This window comes from Lissotriton vulgaris, chromosome 11 (genome assembly GCF_964263255.1).
Source record: "Lissotriton vulgaris chromosome 11, aLisVul1.2, whole genome shotgun sequence".
NCBI classification, from domain to species: Eukaryota; Metazoa; Chordata; class Amphibia; order Caudata; family Salamandridae; genus Lissotriton; species Lissotriton vulgaris.
Window position 1 is genome coordinate 75,294,592 of NC_141699.1, and position 23,204 is coordinate 75,317,795.

A 23,204-nucleotide genomic window follows, 5' to 3' on the forward strand; every position below is an offset into this window, starting at 1 on the left:
TCCCATTTGATCTAAAGTCGGCTCCAAGGATCTTCACAAAGTGCCTAGCTCTTGTAGCAGCAACATTAAGATCACTAGGAATCCAAGTCTTCCCATATTTAGATGATTGCTTAATCAAGGGTCCTTCGGAGCAAGTGGTCAGGACTGCTACTGTGACGTCTCTTCGCCTCTTCAACTCTCTGGGGCTCACTGTGAACAGAAACAAATCTGTTAGGTCCAATGCAGGTCCTTCCATTTCTTGGAGCTCTTCTGGACACCGTCCAATGCAAGGCATCTTATCTCACGAACGACCGCTTCGTCTCCAGAAACTAGCTCTTCTGATTTCAAGAAGAAAGTAAGTTTCTGTCTGCATGTTCGCTTCGCTTCTGGGAATGTGCTCTTCAACAATAAATCTCATCCCTTTGGCATGCCTCAGAATGAGGCCACTACAGGAAGAACTGCACCTTCAGTGGCAACAAGCTGCAGGTTCCTTCAACGACACCATCAAGGTCACAACACGCATGGTAAACACTCTACTTTGGTGGTCACAGATGGCCAATCTAGCAGAAGGCCTCACTTTCATTCAAGAGGTCCCAGATTTTGTTCTAACAGACGCCTCCATGGAGGCAGATACAAGGCAAGTGGTCTCAAGAGTACAGACAAAGGCACATCAACAGCCTGGAGTTGCGAGTAATTTTTCTATCTCTGCAAGCAAGAATTACAGGTTCATCGGTGCTGGTTCAGACTGACAATACCACCAGCATGTTTTATATAGACAAGCAAGGAGGGACAAGGTCAGCAACTCTGTCAAGAGAAGCTCAAGAATTGTGGGAATGGGTTACACTCCACAACATAACCCTCAAGGCGGACCATGTCAGAGGCCTCCACAATACCCTGGAATACCCTGGCGGATACACTCAGCAGATCCCTATCAGACTGTCACGAGTGGAAGCTAGAGCACACAAGTGAAAAAAGTTTTCCAGAGTTAGGGCAAGCCGACATTGGATTTGTTTGCAACAAAGCAGAACAAGAAATGCCAATATTACGCCAGCAGGTATCCACAACAGGGATCAGGGGGGAATGCCCTGTCCATGCGATGGTCAGGGATTTGTGCCTATGCTTTTCCCACAGTACCTCTGATCCCGAGGGTGTTACGCAAGATGAAAGCAGAGGGATGCAGTCTCATCCTCATTTTACCACCGTGGCCACGACAGTTCTGGTTCCAAGAACTTCTGTTGCTCTCCCAGGATCAACTGATTAGTCTTTTTCGAACACCAACAATGCTGTATAGGAACAGGGGACAAGTGGTGCACCCAGACCCTCGGTCTCCAAATTTGCATGCATGGCTCCTGACTTCATAGAATTCAAAATCTTGACATCCCTCAGGACTGTCGTGATATCCTAATTAAATCACGAGCTCTGAGCACCATTAAGACGTATCTTCTTAAATGGAAAAGATTTTGCTGTTGATGTGAGGCTCACAATGTTCATCTTATTGAAGCTCCTGCGGAACAAATTCTTTCTTCCTTATTTGTTGCATCTGGCTAGATCAAGACTCAATTTTTCATCTTTTAAAGTCCTTCTAGCCGCACGTTCCAGATTCAGAAAAGGTGCTAAGCTTCCTTCTTTATATTAATCCTCATTAATCAGACAATTCATGAGAGGTCTCTTCCAAGCATTCTCTCCGGTGCGATCTCCTCCACTTGATTGGTAACACAGTCCTCACGCAGTTAATGAAACACCCATTCGAACCCATCCACAAGGCTAAGCTCAAATTTCTCACATGGAAAGTTGCTTTACTCCTAGCTTTTACATCTGCTAGAAGAGTGAGTGAAATCCAAGCTTTGCCCATAAAGGAACCATTTTTGCATTTCTCTCAGGATTGTGACCCTCCAAACTAATCCTTCATTTATACCAAAAGTGCCGTCACAGTTTCATCTCAATTAACCAGTGAAGTTTCGGACTTTCTTTCCAAATCTGTCTACGCCAGCGGAAAGAATCTTACATTCCCTGGACATCAAAAGATGTTTGAAGTTGTATCTACAGAGAACAAAGCCCTTTCGAAAATCCGATCAGTTGTTTGTGGATTACAGACAGGCTATGCAGGGAACAGCAGTAACAAAAGTCACAATTGCCAGATGGATAGCATCCACAATCCATTTCTGTCATGACAAATCTAACAGGCCATTGCTAAGAAAGGTCAAGGCCCACTCCACAAGAACTGTGGCAGCGTCTACAGCATTGTTCGCTGGAGTGACTCTAGGAAATATCTGCTGTGCTGCGACATGGAAAAATATCCACACTTTCACGAGATATTACTGCCTTCAATCTACATGCCAAGAGGATGCGGTGTTTGGACAGACTGTCCTACGCCACCTTTTTTCTTTGAGCACATTTTCAGGTACCCTTTGACCTTTTTTATATTATTTATGATTACCATTGTTCATGATGCACACAGTTATGCGATTTTAACATGTGCATTGTGTGTATATATATATATATATATATATATATATATCTATATATATATATCTATATATCCAGACAAAGAGTTTATGCCCTGAAAGGAAGAAGCCACAAGATCGGTATTTTTGGATCCATTTCTTCATAGGAGCAGCAGCCAGCAGGAGATGCAGACAAACATTCACCATCTGAGTCTACAGCCAGACCGGTTTCGGGATTACGATCCCTTCTTCAATGGCATCCATTTGTAATGATTGTGGAGTGCACTATATATATATATATATATATATATATATATATATATATATATATATATATATATATATATATATATATATATATATATATATATATATATATATATATATATATATATATATATATATATATATATATATATATATATTGTGTGTGCATATAGCGCAAATCACTGACCGAGGTCGGTATCTAAGCGCTTGCTTAGGGAACCCGTCCTGGTATTCCCCTGTGAGATAACCCTGGCAGGGTATCCACAAGGTGAAAGCCAGGCATCCCTCCGCGAGGGGCCGTTGTGGAGATTAAGCAAGCTATTGCCCAGAGTTGCAGAGTGTGAACCCGTGAGTCAAGAAGGCACCGCAGCGAGAATTATCGAGTCAGTGGAATGTTTTAGCCCAAGACCCGCCGAGGCATTGAACCCTGGTCCAGGGCCGATCTCAGCTTCCGGGTCTGCCGCCTCTAACCCCTGAGCCACACTTCTCCACAATTAATTACATATGTGTAAATGTATGTGTGTAAATGTGTGTATGTATATGTATATATATGTGTGTGTGTATGTATATATATATATATATATATATATATATATGTATGTATGTATGTGTGTGTATGTATGTGTATATGTATGTATGTGTATATGTATGTATGTGTATATGTATGTATGTGTATGTGTATATGTATGTATGTGTATGTGTATATGTATATGTAATCAATCAATCATCGCATTTATATAGCGCACTACTCACCCAGAGGGTCTCAAGGCGCTGGGAGAGGGGGGTCCGCTACTGCTTGAACAGCCAGGTCTTGAGTTGCTTACTGAAGGCGAGGTGGTCCTGGGTCAGGCGGAGGTGGGTGGGGAGGGAGTTCCATGTCTTGGCGGCGAGGTAGGAGAAGAACCGTCCCCCTGTGGTGGCTCTTCGGATGCGGGGGACGGCGGCGAGGGTGCGGCTGGTCGATCGAAGCTGGCGTTTGGGAGCGTAGAAGTTGAGGCGACTGTTGAGGTATCCTGGGCCTTGGTTGTGTAGGGCTTTGTGTGCGTGGGTGAGGAGACGGAAGGTGATTCTCTTGTTGACCGGGAGCCAGTGCAGGTCTCTCAGGTGTCCGGAGATGTGGCTGCGATGGGGGATGTCCAGGATGAGTCGTGCTGAGGCGTTCTGGATCCGCTGGAGTCTCTTCTGGAGTTTGGCGGTGGTGCCGGCGTAGAGGGAGTTGCCGTAGTCCAGACGGCTGGTGACGAGGGCCTGGGTGACCGTCTTCCTGGTCTCGGTGGGGATCCACCGGAAGATCTTATGTAGCATGCGCAGGATGTTGAAGCACGACGAGGAGACGGCGTTGACTTGTCTGGTCATGGAGAGTTAGGAGTCCAGGATGAAGCCCATGTTGCTTGCGTGGTCTGTTGGTTTGGGTGCGCTGCATAGGGCGGGGGGCCACCAGGAGTCGTCCCAAGCGGCGGGTGAGGATCCCAGGATGAGGACTTCCGTGTTCAGTTTCAGGCGGCTGTTCTTCATCCATGCGGCTACCTCTTTCATCCCTTCGTGAAGGTTGGCTCTGGCGGTGGCGGGGTCGTTGGTGAGGGAGAGGATCAGCTGGGTGTCGTCGGAGTAGGAGATGATGTTGAGGTTGTGCTGGCGTGCGATGTCTGCGAGGGGGCTCATGTAGACGTTGAAGAGGGTTGGACTGAGCGAGGAGCCTTGAGGGACGCCGCAGATGACTTCGGTGGCTTCAGATCTGAATGGAGGGAGGCGGACTCTCTGTGTCCTTCCGGCGAGGAAGGAGATGATCCACTCCAGTGCCTTCTCCTGGACTCTGACGTTGCTGAGGCGTTGTACTAGGGTACGGTGGCAGACAGTGTCGAAGGCCGCGGAGAGGTCGAGGAGGATGAGGGCCGCTGTTTCTCCGTTGTCGAGCAGCGCTCGGATGTCATCGGTGGCTGCGATCAGGGCGGTCTCGGTGCTGTGGTTGGCCCGGAAGCCAGACTGCGAGGGGTCGAGGGATCCGTTCGTCTCGAGGAAGGCGTCCAGCTGCTTGTTGACGGACTTCTCAATGACTTTTGCAGGAAACGGGAGCAGCGAGATGGGGCGGTAGTTCTTGAGGTCGGTGGGGTCGGCCGATGGCTTCTTGAGTAGAGCGCTGAGTTCGGCGTGCTTCCAGCTCTCCGGGAAGGTAGCGGTGTCGAAGGAGGTGTTGATGATGTCCCGCAGGTGGGGTGCGATGACAGCGTCGGCCTTGTTGAAGACGTGGTGAGGGCAGGGGTCGGTCGGAGATTCGGAGTGTATGGAGTTCATCGTGCGGACGGTGTCTTCGGTGCTGATCGGAGTCCAGGCGCGGAGGGTGGTGGTGGGGGGCGGTGGTTCGGTCGTGGCGTTCGTCGGTTGAGTGCTGAAGCTGTTGTGTATGTCCGCGATCTTGTTGTGGAAGTAGGAGGCGAGGGAGTTGCAGAGGTCTTGCGAAGGGGTGATGTCGTTTTTTTCCTGCGTTGGGGTTGGAGAGCTCTTTGACGATGTTGAAGAGTTCCTTGCTGTTGTGTGCGTTGTTGTCCAGTCGTTCCTTGAATGCAGTTTTCTTGGTGGCGTGGATGAGTTGGTGGTGTTTTCGGGTGGCGAGCTTGAGGGCGGTCATGTTGTCCGTTGTTGGGTCGCTGCGCCAGGTTCTCTCGAGGGCTCGGCAGTTTTTCTTGGAGCTCTTGATTTCGTCGGTGAACCATGGGGCTTTCTTGCTACCGGGTCTGCTAGGCGGGGTCCTCAGGGGGGCGAGCTCGTCTGCGAAGTCGCTGATCCACTTCGTGAGATTGGTGGCCGCTTGGCTGGGGTTCGTTGCGCTGGTGGGTGGGTTCTTGCTCAAGGAGGTCGCGAGCTGGTCGGCTGTGATCTTGTTCCAGCTCCTGCGTGCAACCTGTTGCTGGTGGTGGTGGACCGTGGTCCTTCCGAAGCTGAAGTGGACGCAGCTGTGGTCCGTCCAGTGGAGTCCGGTGGCGTGGCTGAAGGCGATGTCCTTGCTGGATGAGAAGACGGGTTCGAGTGTGTGTCCGGCGTAGTGGGTGGGGGTGGTCACCAGCTGCTTGAGTCCCAGGTTGGCGAGGTTGTCCAGCAGGGTGGTGGTGTTGCGGTCGTTGTTGTTCTCCAGGTGGAAGTTGAGGTCTCCTAGGAGGATGTAGTCAGCGGAGCAGAGGGCGTGCGGGCTGATGAAGTCGGCGATGTCTTCGCTGAATTGTGTGCGTTGTCCCGGGGGTCTGTAGATGAGGGTGCCTCTGAGGGTGGTCTTGTGGTTGATGTGGACCTGAAAGTGCAGGTGCTCGGTGGTTTCGAGGGTGTCGTCGGTGTTGGTCGTGATGCGGATGGTGTTCCTGTGGACAATGGCGATGCCTCCTCCGGTGTGGTTGATGCGGTCCCTTCGGATGATCTTGTAGCCGTCTGGGATGGCGATGGCGATGTCGGGCGCTGAGTAGGCGTTCATCCAGGTTTCCGTGAAGAAGGCGACTTCTGGGGCTGTGGTGTCGAGTAGGTTCCAGATCTCGATGGCGTGCCTGTGGACGGAGCGGGTGTTGAGTAGGATGCATTTCAGGTGGCTGCTGCTGTTGCTCGTCTTGGTCTTGGTTGGTGCTGGAGTAGTGCAGGTCCGGATGCAGGTGAACTTGCAGGAGTTGCAGCAGAAGGGTCCGTGGGTGCGTCTCGGGGTGGCTCGGTAGCAGCCCGGGACTCGGCCGGCGTTGAGGGTGGCGGCGTCGTACGTCCGGCGGGCGGGCTGGGGTCTGCGGGAACCAGGAGTCCTGGCGCTGGGCGCGGTCCGGGCGCAGACGGGCTTACCTTTGGCGCGCTTAGGGCGAGCCCGCTGCGCGTACGTGTGGACTCCGCCATAAATGGCGTAGTGGGGGGGTGGAGCGAGGGAGGGGCAGCTGGGAGGCGGGAGCGGGGAGGCGAATCAGGGGCGAGCAGAGGGAAGAGGGGGCGGGCCGCAGGGGGGCAGCGGCGGGGAGGGGGGGGAAGTGAGCGGCGGGGGGAGGAGGGGTGGGGGTAGGATCGTCGGGAAGCAAAAAACGGCGGGAAAGCGGCGGAGCGGCGAGGGGCGAGGCCTGACCCTAGCAGGCGGCGGGCAGGGGGCAGAGGCAGGGGTCGAGCCGGCAGTAGGGTGACCTGGCCCCCGGGGACCGTGCTATGGCAGGGTCGGGGGTCAGGCAGCCGGGGGCCAAGCGCGCGGGAACGAGCGAGGCTGGCCTGGGGCTGGAGGCAGGCAGCAGGGGGACCAGGCAGGTAGGCAGCGGGAGGACCTGGCAGGAAGGCGGCAGGCAGAGGGAGGCCCTCGCACACGGGGACCGTGCGGCAGGAGGAGCGACCAGGAGGGTCACAGCTCACTGCCGTGTGGTCCCTGCCTTATGTGTGCGAGTGTGAGGGAGGGGCAGCTGGGAGGCGGGAGCGGGGAGGCGAATCAGGGGCGAGCAGAGGGAAGAGGGGGCGGGCCGCAGGGGGCAGCGGCGGGGAGGGGGGGGGGGAGGTAGGATCGGCGGGAAGCAAAAAACGGCGGGAAATCGGCGAGGGGGGAGGCCTGAGGGCTGACCCTAGCAGGCGGCGGGCATGGGGCAGGGGCAGGGGTCGGGCCGGCAGTAGGGTGACCTGGCCCCCGGGGACCGTGCTATGGCAGGGTCGGGGGGTCAGGCAGCCGGCAGCAGGGGGGGGGCCAAGCTGGCGGGAACGTGCGAGGCTGGCCTGGGGCTGGAGGCAGGCAGCAGGGGGACCAGACAGGTAGGCAGCGGGAGGACCTGGCAGGAGGCAGCAGGCAGAGGGAGGCCCTGGCACACGGGGACCGTGCGGCAGGAGGAGCGACCAGGAGGGTCACAGCTCACTGCCGTGTGGTCCCTGCCTTATGTGTGCGAGTGTGAGGGAGGGGCAGCTGGGAGGCGGGAGCGGGGAGGCGAATCAGGGGCGAGCAGAGGGTAGAGGGGGCGGGCCGCAGGGGGGCAGCGGCGGGGAGGGGGGGAAGTGAGGGGCGGGGGGAGGAGGGGTGGGGGTAGGATCGGCGGGAAGCAAAAAACGTTGGGAAAGCGGCGGAGCGGCGAGGGGGGAGGCCTGAGGGCTGACCTTAGCAGGCGGCGGGCAGGGGGCGGGGGTCGGGCCGGCAGTAGGGTGACCTGGCCCCCGGGGACCGTGCTATGGCAGGGTCGGGGGTCAGGCAGCCGGCAGCAGGGGGGCCAAGCGAGCGGGAACGTGCGAGGCTGGCCTGGGGCTGGAGGTAGGCAGCAGGGGGACCAGGCAGGTAGGCAGCGGGAGGACCTGGCAGGAAGGCGGCAGGCAGAGGGAGGCCCTGGCACACCGGGACCGTGCGGCAGGAGGAGCGACCAGGAGGGTCACCTCCTGCATATATGTATATGTGTGTATATATGTGTATATATATATGTTTGTATATATGTGTGTGTATATATATATATATATATCTGGAAACACTCGAACCACTTCCTGATACTCCGCAGCAGCAGACAGGCGAGGAAAGAGACACAGACCTCCGAGGTATTTCAAATGGGCAATGATTTTATTTTAAGTGACCCAACACAACGCGTTTCAAGCCCGTAAGCCCTTGATCATGTGTCACAGTTTGAATACACCATCATCTACATTTAAAGTGCAAAGTGCCCCTCCCACTTTTGGCGTCATTGATCACATGTGCAAAAACACTGAAAACATCCTAATGCGTTTTCACTGTACGCTTTCACAACGTTGTTCAAAAAAGGCATATAGCTATGGACACACGGCAGGTATTTTACATAAACATGCTGATTTAAAATTTAAAATAACATGTAAATTGCCGGAGTGTCCTTGAACTACTTAAAATAATAAATACAGTTCAATTATTTAAAACAACGTCTTTACAAAGAATCAATCCCATTGTATTTGCCATTATTTTCAACGTAAACATATATATATATATATATGTATATATGTGTGTATATATATGTATGTGTGTGTATATATATATATATATATATATATATATATATATATATATATATATATATATATATATATATATATATATATATATATATATATATATATATATATATATATATATATATATATATATATATATATATATATATATAATGTATATATATGTATATCCTACTGGCGGTCGCCAGTAGGTTGTTATAGTTAGGATTGGCTACCATAAGAAATTCCGAACATTCTATTGGGAATAACTTTGGCGCCGTTTGAGGGATCTGCCTGTAATTTTTAAAATGGTCTCGCTGAGCACCGCTCCTTCCCTGAAAGTTTCGGGGGGATTCGTGAAGCGGGGACTGAGAAAAAAGGGGGGGGGGGGGTCCCAAAACGTGTTTTCTCCATGTTAATTTCCATAGGACCTTTAGACACGGCTACAGCCCGAACCGCTGAACGGAATTACACCAAATTTGGGAAAATGGTAGGGTCTGGTACGCAGATCACGCTTTTGTTTAAATGGTGTAAATCCCTCCAGTAGTTGCTGAGAAAATTAAAGTTGAAATCAATGATATATCTATAAGCGCGCACCGTGCGCGCACCTTGCGGTGCACGAGCTTCATGCTGATTGGCTGCGATTGTCTGTCAACACTCCAAAACAGAAATTGATGGCAGCCATCTTGTGCCTCAGTAGACTGAGGCACAAGAAAGCAGAAAAAAACTGGTAGAACTTAAAAAGGGGGCAGGGTAGAAGCACCCTGACCCCCTAGGCTTGCTCAGCGAAAAAAAAACGAAAAATCACGGGGTGCGCACACCCCGCGATTCCCCCCCCTAATTTTTTTGTGGGACCCCCTGAGCAGGCCTAGGGGGTCAGGGTGCTTCTACCCTGCCCCCTTTTTGAGTTCTAAAACTTCTCGAGCACAAGCTGCATGCTCATTGGCTTTCAACACTTCAAACCAGGAAGTGTTGGCAGCCATCTTGTGCTCGGTAGACCGAGGCACAAGAAAGCAGAAAAACAAACGTGTAGAACACAAAAAGGGGGCAGGGTAGAAGCACCCTGACCCCCTAGGCCTGCTCATGGGGTCCCACAAGGACCTCCAGGGCCAAAAATGTTTTTTTTTTTAAACCCAGTATGTTTATTTAAAAATTACCCCCCAGGGGGACCAAATAGTGGGGGCATGGTGAAAAAGAAGTGTGGGGGGGTGCCCAATCCCCCCCCCCCCCACACTATCCCGGGGACCGCCGCTCTCCGGGGCAAAGCAACGCAGCCCCCTGGCGCATACTGGAGGCTCCTGGTGGGCTAGTTACCTCCCAGGGACCCCCAGTATGCAAGGGGAATTAGTTCCCCCTCTGCAAACACGCCCGGGGATGCGTTGCAGAGAGGTGTAAAAAGGGGCATAGCCTCATTACACCTCTCTGCAATGCAGCCCCTGGCGCATACTGGAGGTACCATGTGGGCTAGTTGGCCCCCAGGGAACCCCAGTATGCAAGGGGAATTAGTTCCCCTCTGCAAACGCGTCAGGGGGCTGCGTTGCAGAGAGGTGTAAAAACATTTTTTATCAATTTATATTAAAAATATGTAATGTAATTTAAAAAATATATCTAAAAATAAAAAAATGATAATGTAGTAAATCAGTATAAAAAATATAACAATTATTACATTAAAAAATTTTCATTTAAAAAACCATAGGTTACAGCCACGTTATAGTTGGGAATTAGCATTTAAAAAACCTTTGAAATTCACTGAAAAAAACCATAGGTTTCACACACGTTATAGTTGGGAATTAGCATTTTAAAAACCTTTGAAATTCACTGAAAAAACCATTCAGGCATGTGAATCTGTGAAAGATGCCCCCAATACTGGATAAGAAATCAAGTTACTTACCTGTAACTACAGTTATCCAGTATTGGTATCTTTCATAGATTTACTTGCACCCACCCTCCTCCCCGGAGAGTCAGTTCTCTATTTTTGGGATACATATTTCCCACTTGTGCTAACGAAAATCTGAGGAGAACTGGCTCTGCTGAGAGTGTTCTAGAGGGTGCTGATTGGTTGGGACTAATTCTTTGGCCCTTTTAGCATAATGATGTCGATAGGCTCCTAAGATCTAGGCCTCAGGCCTTTTCTTTAGAACCTACTACTATTTACCTTTGGCACTGCTTTTTTATTGACCGTGGGACTCCCGCCTCAGCGACGGGGAATGATTCAGGCATGTGAATCTATGAAAGATATCAATACTGGATAACTGTAGTTACAGGTAAGTAACTTGTTTTCTTATGTAGGTAGCTCGTCATAGGATGTGCATTGTTTCAGACCACTGAGAGCAGCAGGCTCTCGACCCAGGCGTCCAGAAGCTGTCTGGTGGTGGCAGCTGGCGAGCAGCCTCTCAACCTGGACACTGGTGTTAGGTTGTTTTTCAGGGGGCATCTCTAAGATGCCCTCTGAGTGCATTTTTCATTAAATCCCACACTGGCATCAGTGGATTTAATATGCTGAGAAGTTAGATTCCAAACTTGGAAGTTTTCAGTAAGGCCATTATGATGCTGTGGAGTTTTTAATTACAAAAAACAATTTGATGGACAGAATGTAGATCAATGTCTTACATTCACCCCAGTACAAGGATCTGGGCCTAAATCCATCGTTTTTTGCACTCCACACCACCCTGGGTCAGATAATGGCTTTATGCAAATCAGCTCTGACCCTGTGCCCCATGGGAACAGTCCAGTCCGAACTACAACAGCCATATCTTTCCCAGACCGGAATCAAGCATCCGAGGACCGGACCGGTTTCGAGGTAACACCTCTCATCAGCCCGGCTAGCTTGACTCCAGTGGTGTGGAGGCTCTGGGACCCACGTCTGAGCTACCCCAGTACACTCAGGGAGAAAATTACAAAAAACAATTTGATGGACAGAATGTAGATCAATGTCTTACATTCACCCCAGTACAAGGATCTGGGCCTGAATCCATCGTTTTTTGCACTCCACACCACCCTGGGTCAGATAATGGCTTTATGCAAATCAGCTCTGACCCTGTGCCCCATGGGAACAGTCCAGTCCGAACTACAACAGCCATATCTTTCCCAGACCGGAATCAAGCATCCGAGGACCGGACCGGTTTCGAGGTAACACCTCTCATCAGCCCACACCACTTGGAGTCAAGCTAGCCGGGCTGATGAGAGGTGTTACCTCGAAACCGGTCCGGTCCTCGGATGCTTGATTCCGTTCTGGGAAAGATATGGCTGTTGTAGTTCGGACTGGACTGTTCCCATGGGGCACAGGGTCAGAGCTGATTCGCATAAAGCCATTATCTGACCCAGGGTGGTGTGGAGTGCAAAAAACGATGGATTTAGGCCCAGATCCTTGTACTGGGGTGAATGTAAGACATTGATCTACATTCTGTCCATCAAATTGTTTTTTGTAATTTTCTGCCTGAGTGTACTGGGGTAGCTCAGACGTGGGTCCCAGAGACATGGCTTTTGTAGTTAGGACTGGACTGTTCCAATGGGGCAACAGGGTCAGAGCTGATTTGCATATCGCCATTGTCTAACCCAGGGTGGTGTGGAGTGCAAAAAACAATGGATTTGGGCCCAGATCTTTTGACTGGGGGAATGTGTGACATTGATCCACATTCGGTCCATCACTTGTTGTTTTTGCAAGTGGAGTTTTTAATGACAAACTCCATAGCACCATATGCTAATAATGGCATTACTGCACTTAAAATATCTAAGAATTGGCTTGCACAGTAAGGGTACAGGGCTCATGCACTTGTACCCCTGCACCTGTATAGTGCTCCCAGCTAAAGAGGTGGCTGACCTATGTGAGGGAGTGTGTTGCAGGCATAGCACACAGGAATGTGTGCCATGTCGACTCTTCACTTTGTTCTACACCATAACATGCAGCCTGCAAAGGCAGTGTGTTTGTAAAGGTAAAGGGCCTCCAAGGGTGGCACAATAAGTGCTGTAGCCCCTAGAGACCTTTCCTGGCCACAGTGCCCTTGGTGCCTGTGGTACCATGTACAAGGTACTGACCTGTGGCGAAAGAGTGCCAATTTGGTTTTGTTTCAATGCAGTTTTAGGGAAAGAACATAGGCCCTGGGTACCTGTTTGGCAGGAACCCAGGGCACACTCAAAGTACATCAGCAATTTAGCAGAAGTGGGTGCAACTGTGCAAAAATAGGGCACTTTCTTACAATGTACACTAAAGTTATCCAGTAAGGCATCAATTATAAGAACAAAACAGGTAAGTGAGTCCTTGAACAAAAGTACTTTTGAGAGATATTGAGTGTCCACTGATCATTATCAGATTAGGGGGAGGGGGTATTCTTTTTGCTTTTCGGAAATGCAAGGAGTACACCGCTTGCCACATACGTAAAAAGTAACATCCTTTAGTAGCCCCTCCCCTTGGTAAGTGTTTGAAGTTCTCCCTAGCAGTAAACCAATGACCCTGTTCTACCTAGCCTATGAGAATTCTTGCCTTTACCCTTTCTTTTACCACAGTAGCACACTGGTAAATCTGTTACAGATGCTGCAATAATGCACCTTGCTGTTAGAGATATTGTTATTGGGACATCTGATTTGTGCTTGAGGCTCAATTATCAAAGTCCACAGTTTGCATCTTGAGTTGGCCCTGGTTCAAACTAATCCTCAAATAAGACTGATTTTTTTTCGGGGGTATGGTTCTGAATGAAATGCTGCTGGTCACCTTTTAAAATTTGTACAACCACCATTTGCTGTCTGTCCATTTGTGCACTAAACACTTGTGAACAATTCCGGACTTCAAAACATAACTATAGAGGTTGAAGCTTTTGGTTTTCATTTGCTCATCCTATTTCCCTTGTGTGTCCTCCTCAGGTTTTAGTGAATAATACATTTAGTTATTTTTTACAATTATCTTAGACCATCCCACAGTGAAGTAAAAGCAAGCTCCTTGTTATTTGGGCTACCAGTAAAAAGTCTTGGAAGTAAATACACGAGCCTACCCTTTTCCTGCTATGAGAAGTAGGATAATGGCTAAGAGACTAGTGGTGAAGGCCTGCCTTTTCTGTGACTTCGCTTAGAACTGCCCTGGCACTACACTTTACGTAAGGACGTAAGCGCAGCTTGCTACCTTCAGAATTACTCTGGAATGTGCCTCTAACAAGTGTATTGCTTGTCTGTTTTCATTTCTGGTTTATTTTGTTTTTCTTTTTTGTAAAGGAGAATTGCTAGTAAATGTGTCCAATAAACCTCTTGCTTTTTTCTACTTTAAACATATGTTTTAGTGACCTTTCTTTTTGATTCCAGCACTTGATTTGTTGGATAAAATGTTGACTTTCAACCCTCACAAGAGAATAGAGGTCGAGGAAGCTTTGGCACATCCTTACTTGGAACAGTATTATGACCCCAGTGATGAGGTAACTATTTTAATTTCCTATTCTGGTATTTCCCTGCATGTTGTAAGCTGTTCGGATGAAAGGAAGTTTGAATGTTAAACAGATTTTTAGTTAATAAATTATTTCTTACAAGAGATTTATAATCGTGCATAGTTTCTTTAGATGAATTGACATACCCACTTCATGTGATGCTGTACTCCATTCTCTTTAACATGCATTGATATATTGCAACTGTGAAATATTTGCTCTTGGCTACTCTGCCTTCACTGTGGTGATCTTCAAATCATTTTCAATGATAGTCACAACTGCCAAATACTTCTGCTCAGTAACCCAGAGCACTTTTGCTAATGTGTGTGTGTGTGTGTATGTATATATATATATATATATATATATATATATATATATATATATATATATATATATATATATATATAATGTGTGTGTGTGTATATATGTGTAAAGAGAGTAAATCGTTAATTAGGAAAGGCAATATTTTTAAACTAAAAACAATTTTGGTACCCTATGTAATAGGTTTTATTGCCCAGATTTAGCCATTTTAACTTTTCCTACTCTAAAGTAATTAGTGTAAAAGCAAGAAGCCAGAACATTCTAAATTTTTCTTTATATGAAACTTTATGAGAAAATGAATAGCTTTGCCAGGTAGGTTGCGGCTGCAGGAATGTCCCCTGCATCCCTACCCCTGAATACCCGACTGCATGCATCTGGTATCCTGAGTGTTTATTTTGGCCCTGGCGTCGCTTTAATCTAGAGGTCTAGGGCTGCCCTATGAGATGAGTAAGGTCCAGCACTTGTCCTCTGACCTTGATGGGCACACAGAGGACTACTGCCCCTGTTACTATTTCAGCAATTAGGACTTTTATGGCAGGTACTGTTTTTTGAAAATCCATAATGTGAACAGACCTTTTATCTATGTCCCACTTGTTTATTTATTTTAGTGTTTTATAGAGCACGAACTTGACCCGTGAGGTTATCAGAGCGCTTTACAGGATATATCACGGTGTACAAACAAAGTCAATGTGCAGAAATATACATAAACTGTACAAAGGGATGGGGAGGGGCAGGTATGTGGGGACATAGTGATATTAGGGATACAAAGGTAAGATTGCAATCATAAATAGATTCAGTATAAAAATAAAATTAAAGTCCCCGTAAATTCTCTGCCAAGAGGGTTGGTGATCTGGGAAAAACGATAGTCCTAGAATGGCAGGCATTATGCAAGGAATTTATGCAAGGAATCGAGTGAGTAGCACGCACTCACTCGAGGTTTACCCCTGCACTACAATAACCATCGGGCCATGCTCATGGCCACGCCCACAAGGGCGGGGGTTTTGATGTATAAACGAGTGCAGGGATAAATGACTGGTTTCATCGGCAGCAAGTCCTTACCCCCTTGAAGAAGTGCGGCTGATGGCACGAAACACGTCAGGGCTGGACATCATTTCTGTGAGGCAGCAAGCTGTTCCTTCGCTGTTTTCATCATCAATAAAGTGGCAAAATCGAATTTCCCTGATTGTGGCTCCCTCATTCCAGGTAAGTTCTTGTGGTGGATATATATTTTTTAGAACTCCGGGGTCCCTGCACGTGGACTTCTCAGTGCTTATGACTTTGAGTATACCCCTGGAAGAGAACTAGGATTACAGGTAAGTAACTTATCCTTTTTGGCCCGCAGGTTTATCCTCTGAATGCAGGGGGTGCTGCCTTGCACCTCTGGCCAGTCATCCTCCAAATAGACTAATAGTGTGAAGCGGCTACCGTACTGCTCTTAGTGCTGCACCGGTCCTGCTAGCCCGTTCCCGAGTCGAAGCGTGCTTAGTATATGGCAGGCATATAGCCCGAAGTAAAATTGTGGCCCTGTGAGGATGATTAACACAGCCTTTCATTCTGCTACAGCCAGCTACACTCAGTGGTTCCCAAACTTTTGACTCTTGAGGACCCCCATTGAGTCATCACTGGAAGCCGGGGACCCCAAGCAATTTGTAAGAGTTACATTTCAAATATAAAAACAGTAAGTCGAAAAAAATACACACGTGTGCATACAAAACAAATACTCAAAGTACTAAGGATTTTGGGGCCAGATGTACGACCATTTCATTTAGCGCCTCGCAATTGGCGACACATGGCAAGTGGCAAATTGCGAGTTGCTAAATGAAATGTACAACAGTGTGTTTAACACTGTTTGAGATTCCCAATGGGGTCGCAAATTGCGAGGTTCATTAACATTAATGAGCCTCTCGCAATTTGCGAGCCCATTGGGAATGCCAGCCCTTCCAGGTATGGTGGCCTGCTGGGCCCTGCGGCCACCATGTCTGGGACTGCTTTTAAATAAAGCAGTTTTAAAAAGAAAATGCAGCCTATTTACCATGCATTTAAAGAAAAAGGAAATGAAACATTTTCGTTTAATTTTCTAAGGGCAGGCAGAGGTCCCTGGAACCACTGCCTGCCCGTAAATAATAATTTTGCATGCATTTGCAAAGGGGAAGGGATCTACTGAGGACCCCTTCCCATTTGCAAATGCATTACCATCCACTTGAAGTAGGTGGTAATTGCGAATGTTTTGCGACCGCAAAACATTTGTACATGGTTTTGAGACTCGCTATTTGGAAGGAAATGCCCCTTCCAGATACCAAATTGCAAAACGTATTTAGCGAGTCGCAAACACATTGCGACTCGCAAAATAGGCTATGTACATGGCCCAATAGGTTTTTCCATGCGCAAATGGGTTAGCGAACTCGTTCGCACATACAAAAACGAATCATACATCTTGCCCTTAGTATTTTATATTGAAGTAATAGCCCCTCTGTCACCTGCATTTCATTTGTTTTATAGCAGCTCTCATACCATTGTAGGATGCCAGAGCACTTTACATCACACTCACATAAAGACATTGAATCATACATGTAAATCAGTGTGTATATAAAATGTTTAAATAGTGCTTGGTCTGGAAAAGCTCAAACTCAGGATTCAGAACATAACATGGTGGCTAGCACTGACTTTAACATTAAAAATGTATTTCCACCCAAATAAACCTTTTTAGCAGCATCAGGATAATGAATAACTAGGGAAAAACATAAGTTACTAACTGGTACCATGCAGTTTGCAAGCAGCTCTTTGGTGACAGTTTATAGGTCCCTCTGCTACATTACAATTGTCACTTGTGACGTGCACAGTAACGAAAGAATATGTGACAAAAGGAGTAACCACGAACCTATGCACATAAAATACTGCGCTTTTAAAATGCATGTTACACGTTCTTTGCAGTAGGCACATTAACCCTCTGTGCTACATTAGTTAAATCAAAGCTGCCACTGAACAAAACTCTCCTCACGCTCCAGCAGGTACATAAATCACTGGCATGATCTTAACACTTTTATTGTTGCCGGAAAGCTGCTAATTATACAAGAAACTTTTCTGTGCTTTTAAAACTGTTGCCTACGAACCCCCAGGGAATGTGTCACGGACCCCAGTTTGGGAAACACTGAGCTACAGGATTACCTGTAGAGCACCTCTTCTCCTTCAGAGCATGATCTCAGTACGGATCCTATGTGCTTGCTGTAAATGAAGTACCCCTCAGCTGGGGAGGACGGGCTGGCGGGACCAAGCGGTACAAAAGGGGGTGGTGGTGCAGCACTAAGCCATTGCATTTAAAATTGATAAAAACGTAATAAAATCTATCTTCTGAATCCTCGGGTGGCTTTTGATTATCAAGGTTCATACAAATACGTTCTTTATAAACTGTTGTGTATCTTTATTGGTGTGTGATTTTCTTATTCTCCTTGGTGCTCTTAAATGCTTCACACTAAGTTCCTTTGCCAAAAAAAACGTAATAGCCAATCAGATGACAGCACCTTGTAGAACACTCCCAAGAGAAGCTAAGTTCCTCAGATTTTCTACTGCACGTTGTCTCCCTGAGCTCTGCTCAGTTTTGTCTTTAAAATTACCAGATATCTTCTTGAAAATGTTGGATTCTTTAAAGAAAGGTCTACTCAGATCCTTTTTAATAAAAAAAATAAAAAAAAATGTTTTAATTCACCATCAGTTTTAAGTTCATCAGTACAAATAACAATCCAGCATTATACAGGTTTTTCTTGACAAAGAAAAATCAGAGAGGACAGGGACAAACTTTACAATGTAAAATAACAAAAGAATTAAAAGGATTAACCAAACCATCCGACTGGTAAATAAGCAAAATAAGATCAAACAAACAAATTTATTAAATCTAAATCACACCATATGCCTGCCCCCCAAAAAATAATAGGGCAATCGGAGCAGAGACAAATACTATGTTGCTATATTCGGAACCAAAAGTTATAACTGGGGTCTTTCCGATCTAGTCTTCCAATCCGTAATCGGGACCCAGATGGGTTTCCCTAATTTCATAGCTTTCCACCCTTTCTTTTCATAGAGACCCTTTTCCAAATTATGCATGGCTAAAATCCGTGACACCCATTGTTGAAAAGTGGGAGGGTTAGGGTACTTCCACGCAGATGCCACGCAAATTCTAACAACCGCCATGGCGAGAAATATAAATTCACGGTGAGCTACCAGAACATCATCTCTAACCACACCTAAAATCCCCAGCTCTTTGGTTAATCTTATTTGGATCCTCAGAGTTTGTCCAATAAAGTACTCTACAGCTCTTTTCAAATGATCCGAAATAGGGCAGGAGGCGAACATATGAACTGTATCTGCCTCATCGCTATGGCAGTGGGGGCAACAAATACCCATAGTCCCAACCCATTGAGCTATTCTAGCAGGTGTGTAATAGAGTTCCAAAATGGTTATGAAATGTTGAGCTTGAAGGTTGGCCACCTTTAAAACTGTACATCCTAACTTAAGTGAGGCCTCCGGACTCACCCTCTTAAATGCTCAGCTTCCGCTGCCACTTCTAGGAGTGTTTTTTTTTTTTTAGATAATTTTGTTGTTGGCTCAGCTCATCATAAATCTGAGTACTAGTGTACCCATCAGGATCTTGCACCCTTTCCATAGCTACATCTCTACAAAATGCTCTTAACCTTCCCCCCTCACTCCCCCCTTCCTTACAAGGGCAGACCGATCTGTAAAAAATTTAAAATATTCCCTGCGCTCCAGATTAAACAAAGTTTGGGCTCTTTCAAATGTAATTATGCCACCAAGATCAGTAATATTACCTATTGTTTTAACGCCCAAAACATCCCACCGCCTCATTACACCATCATGAAAGACCTCCGGTTACTCCAGTATTGGAACTTTCATAGATTCCCATTGCTTGTATCATTCCCCGTCGTCGGAATGGGAGCCTCGGTAATAATATATATATATATATATATATATATATATATATATATATATACCTAGGTAAATAACACCCTAATAGGTGTAAAAAAGTAAAAAATTAGGCCTAGGCCTCATTATCTTTTGCAGCCTATTGGTGTCATTATGTAAAAAGACCCAAAGGCACCTTAGCAACCAATCAGATCAGCCTCACCCTGTAGAACCTTCCTGAGAAAGCTCAGAGCCTCAGATTTTCTACCGCTTCGTTGGTGACAGGGAGTCTCCTTAGAGCTCTGCTCTAACTTAAACTTGAGGTACTGTTTTAACAGTTTTTCTGAAAGGATTTATTTCAGCTTTGTCATGGCTGATAAGGAAAAGAAGAGCCTGTTCAGGTCTTGTGCCACTTGTGGCAAAAAACGACTTTATGCTGAAGATCAACATAATGACTGTATATACTGTCTATACCCAGACCATAAGGTTGAGGGGTTTAGTATATGCAGGAGAATGTCAGTGAAAACCCTCCGTGATCGTGAAGGACGGCTGCTTCTGTGGCTTAGGAAGTTGGAAAGGAGGGATGAAGTGGTTTCTGGTGATGAGGAAGATGCCAGATCATCATCTTCAAAGACTTCGTTGAAGAGGGGTGGATCGTCTGTGGACATTTCAACTGAACCCCCCTCAAAGGCTATGCGTGGGACCTCTGATAGGTCTGGCAAGCCAGGGCCTATCGAATCTCCTCACGTGAGTGTAAAGGAGAGGGAAAGGCATGCACTGCAAGTGCAAAAGGCTAAACTGGATGAGAGCTCGGCTGGGCCTTCCCACCAGGTTAAAGTAGCCAAGTCCGTCAAGAAACCGACTGTAGAGGCCTCTGCAGTGGTCAAAAAGGACTCTAAAAAATCTGAGGTGATTTTTTCTCCTCAGTCGTCGACGAGCCATCCAGCGACGACGAGGACGACGACGAGAGCGTCGACGAAGACCTCGATGTCGATTCCGTCGACGAAGACTGGATCGACGACGGCGTCGACGACTATTACCACGTCGACGGTTACCACCGCGTCGACGAAGACCATCCCGTCGACGATGACTATTCCGTCGACGGTAGCAATGTCGACGGCGACGATCCAGTCGACGACGACGAGCCTGTCGACAATGACAGTTCCGTCGACGATCTCGTCGACGATGGTGAGCCCGTCGACGATGAAGGGACTCTCGTCGACGGTCCCGTCGACGACGATTCAGAATAAGGAAACGGTGGAGTTGTTTTCAACGCAGTCGACGACAGGTGCTACAGAAAACAGCAGAAGGAGGAGGATAACTCCAGATATGTCTTCTCCAAGGAAAGTACCTTCATTACCTCCACCCCTTTTGTTGGATGAAGATGACTACTCAGAGGAGGAGAATGAGATGTATGGGGATGCATACAGTCCATCTCAATTGAATCTAAAGTACCATGATTCGGACTTAGATGAGGAATAGGAACATGAGAGGGAATATCCTCGGCAGGTCCAAGTGGATACCTCGGATGAGGAAGAAACGGGGCAGAACCAGGATCAAGACCAGGATAGTGAATGGAACCAGTACATAGCTCCGGATCCAGCTTCACCAGTGCCAGACCCGGTCGACTCGCCTCCGGCGGATGTAGGAGGTTTCTTCAGTTTGATGGAAAGAGCCACAGCGCGCTTTAAGTTAGCAATGCCTACAACGTCTACGGATTGTTTCTTGTACGATTTTAAAGAGGCATAGCGTAAGGCGGTGCGCTCGATTCCCATTGTAGAGCACATATGGGAGGAAGGGAAGAAGGTGATGCAGACCCCAGCGACGGTCATTCCAACTCTTCCGCGCTTGGAGAAAAAATATAAAGCTCCTGATGACAGTCCCGCCTGCTTGATTGGACATCCTAGACCAGACTCGGTCATATCGCAGGCGGCGCAGAAGAAGTCGCGAAATCCTTCGGCCACCCTCACAACTCCACCAGACAAGGAGGGTAGGAGGTTGGATAACGTGGGGAAGCGTTTTTCGTCGATGGCTAGCTTGTTGGTCAGAGCGGCGAATGCCTTGGCGATCCTAGCAAGATACGACCGCCAGATGTGGAGTGATGTGGCACACTATGTGGACACTCGCACGCCGAGGGCTTACCGGCGTTATCCTTTGATAGCTGTAGACATCGTTGTAGCTGTTGCTGCCTCGCGCTACAGCTAGCCGCACCAGCTCCGCGGGTGCCGCGTCGCAGCTCTGGTCCGTGAGGCTGTTGGGAGCACGTTTGCTCACAGCCCTTAACAAGCAGTCGAGGGAGCAGGGACACGCTCTATACACCAGCGCTGCCGCTGCAGGGACTCAAAGATCCAGGAGTCCCTGCGTCCCGGCACACCTGCAGACCTCTTGCCCCTCCCACCCCTCGCTCAGAGGGTGGAAAAGAAGCTGAACGCTCCATTCCAGCGGGACACTCGCACGCCGAGGACTTACCGGCGTTATCCTTTGATAGCTGTGGACATCGTTGTAGCTGTTGCTGCCTTCTTTTAAACTTTCCTTTGTGGGCCCACACGAAGGATATGTCAGTTTTACCTTCCCTGGATAGTGATCATAATGCGCTCTCATTATCCCTAACATACTGGTGGAGGGACAGTGGCTCATTCTATGGAGATCGTGACGTTCCAGAGCAAAGGTCATCGGGGGGGGTGGTCCCCTCAAATTGCCTCAGACGCCTAAGATGGGACAAAGTGGCTATCGATGAAGAAAAATTATCCTGCATTAAAGCTATCACTGCTGCAGCCTGTGAACTCCTGGAAAGTCAGCCTCCCAGTCCGCACAGGATTGCAGCTATGTTTAGTGAGGTTTCAACGTCGATTGGGGATTTGTTCATGGTTAAGTCAAAAAAGGGGAGCAAAAACCTTGACAAGCGACAGGCCAATTCATGCTGGTACTCGTCGGAGTGCCGTGCTGGAAAGAGAGCCTTAATACTGGCAGTAAAGAGCGGTGATCCAACATTAATAGCTAACAAACGCAAGAGCTATAAATCTGCGCTAAGGGCAGCAAGAAGAGACTGGGAAGATGCCTTCTGGCAGGAACTCCGTGCCGCCAGTGTGGGAAAAAATGCTAAAGGCTTCTGGGACTTATTGCGAAAGAAAAACAGACCCCTAGATACTGTCATCACATGCAATATAACCGAAGAACAGTGGTTTGCACATTTCTCAAAACTGTATACATCATCTGAAGTAGAAGTAACGGACTTCCCGCTACCACAGATCCTTCGAGGTGATGGGAGTTATGAGGAAAGTCTGTTTGCCACGAAAGAAGCTGAAATTGCTATAAAATCCTTGGTTCCTCGGAAAGCAGCTGGTCCTGATGGCCTTCCTGGCGACCTCCTCCGCGCAGACCCAGATGACTGGAGTATACTAATCACATCTGTACTAAATGCTGCCATGGCAGGGGCCCCCCTCCCTACTTCATGGAAGGCTGCTGAGGTGGTACCCCTGCACAAAAAAGGCTCAAGAGATGATACGGCTAATTACAGGCCGATTAGCCTGATAGATTGTTCCCAAAAAGTAGCAGGCAAGGTCCTCTTATCCAGAGTCCAGCAATGGGCAGAGGAAAACATGATACTCTCGGACTTCCAGGCTGGGTTCAGAGCTGGCACAGGAACAATAGAACAATCGCTAAGGCTGCTCATGATTCACTGGAAGACCGTTACGATTGGGAAGGGTACCTTATACCTGGCCTTCATCGATCTCCGAACGGCTTTTGACTTGGTACCCAGAAACAACCTTTGGAAGGTACTGAGTGACCTTGGCATGCCACCCTATCTGCTTCATTTGATCATGAGGTTTCATGAAAAGAACTATGCCCAAATACGCTGGGGGCCAAATGGTCAAAAAAAAACAAAAATAGAGGTGTGCGGCAAGGCTGCGTACTGGCCCCGACCCTATTCTCCCTCTATGTGAATGGG

The 23,204-nt window shown here is 47.8% G+C and overlaps 1 protein-coding gene across 1 annotated transcript in view; it reads left to right on the forward strand.

Moving 5' to 3' along the window:
• Positions 1-23,204, forward strand: part of MAPK1 (mitogen-activated protein kinase 1) — a 352,914-nt gene that overhangs the window by 235,431 nt on the left and 94,279 nt on the right. The window contains exon 7 of the mRNA XM_086942728.1: positions 13,905-14,014. Within this exon, the coding sequence (XP_086798854.1) occupies positions 13,905-14,014 (110 nt within the window). The remainder of the gene's footprint in view (positions 1-13,904; positions 14,015-23,204) is intronic.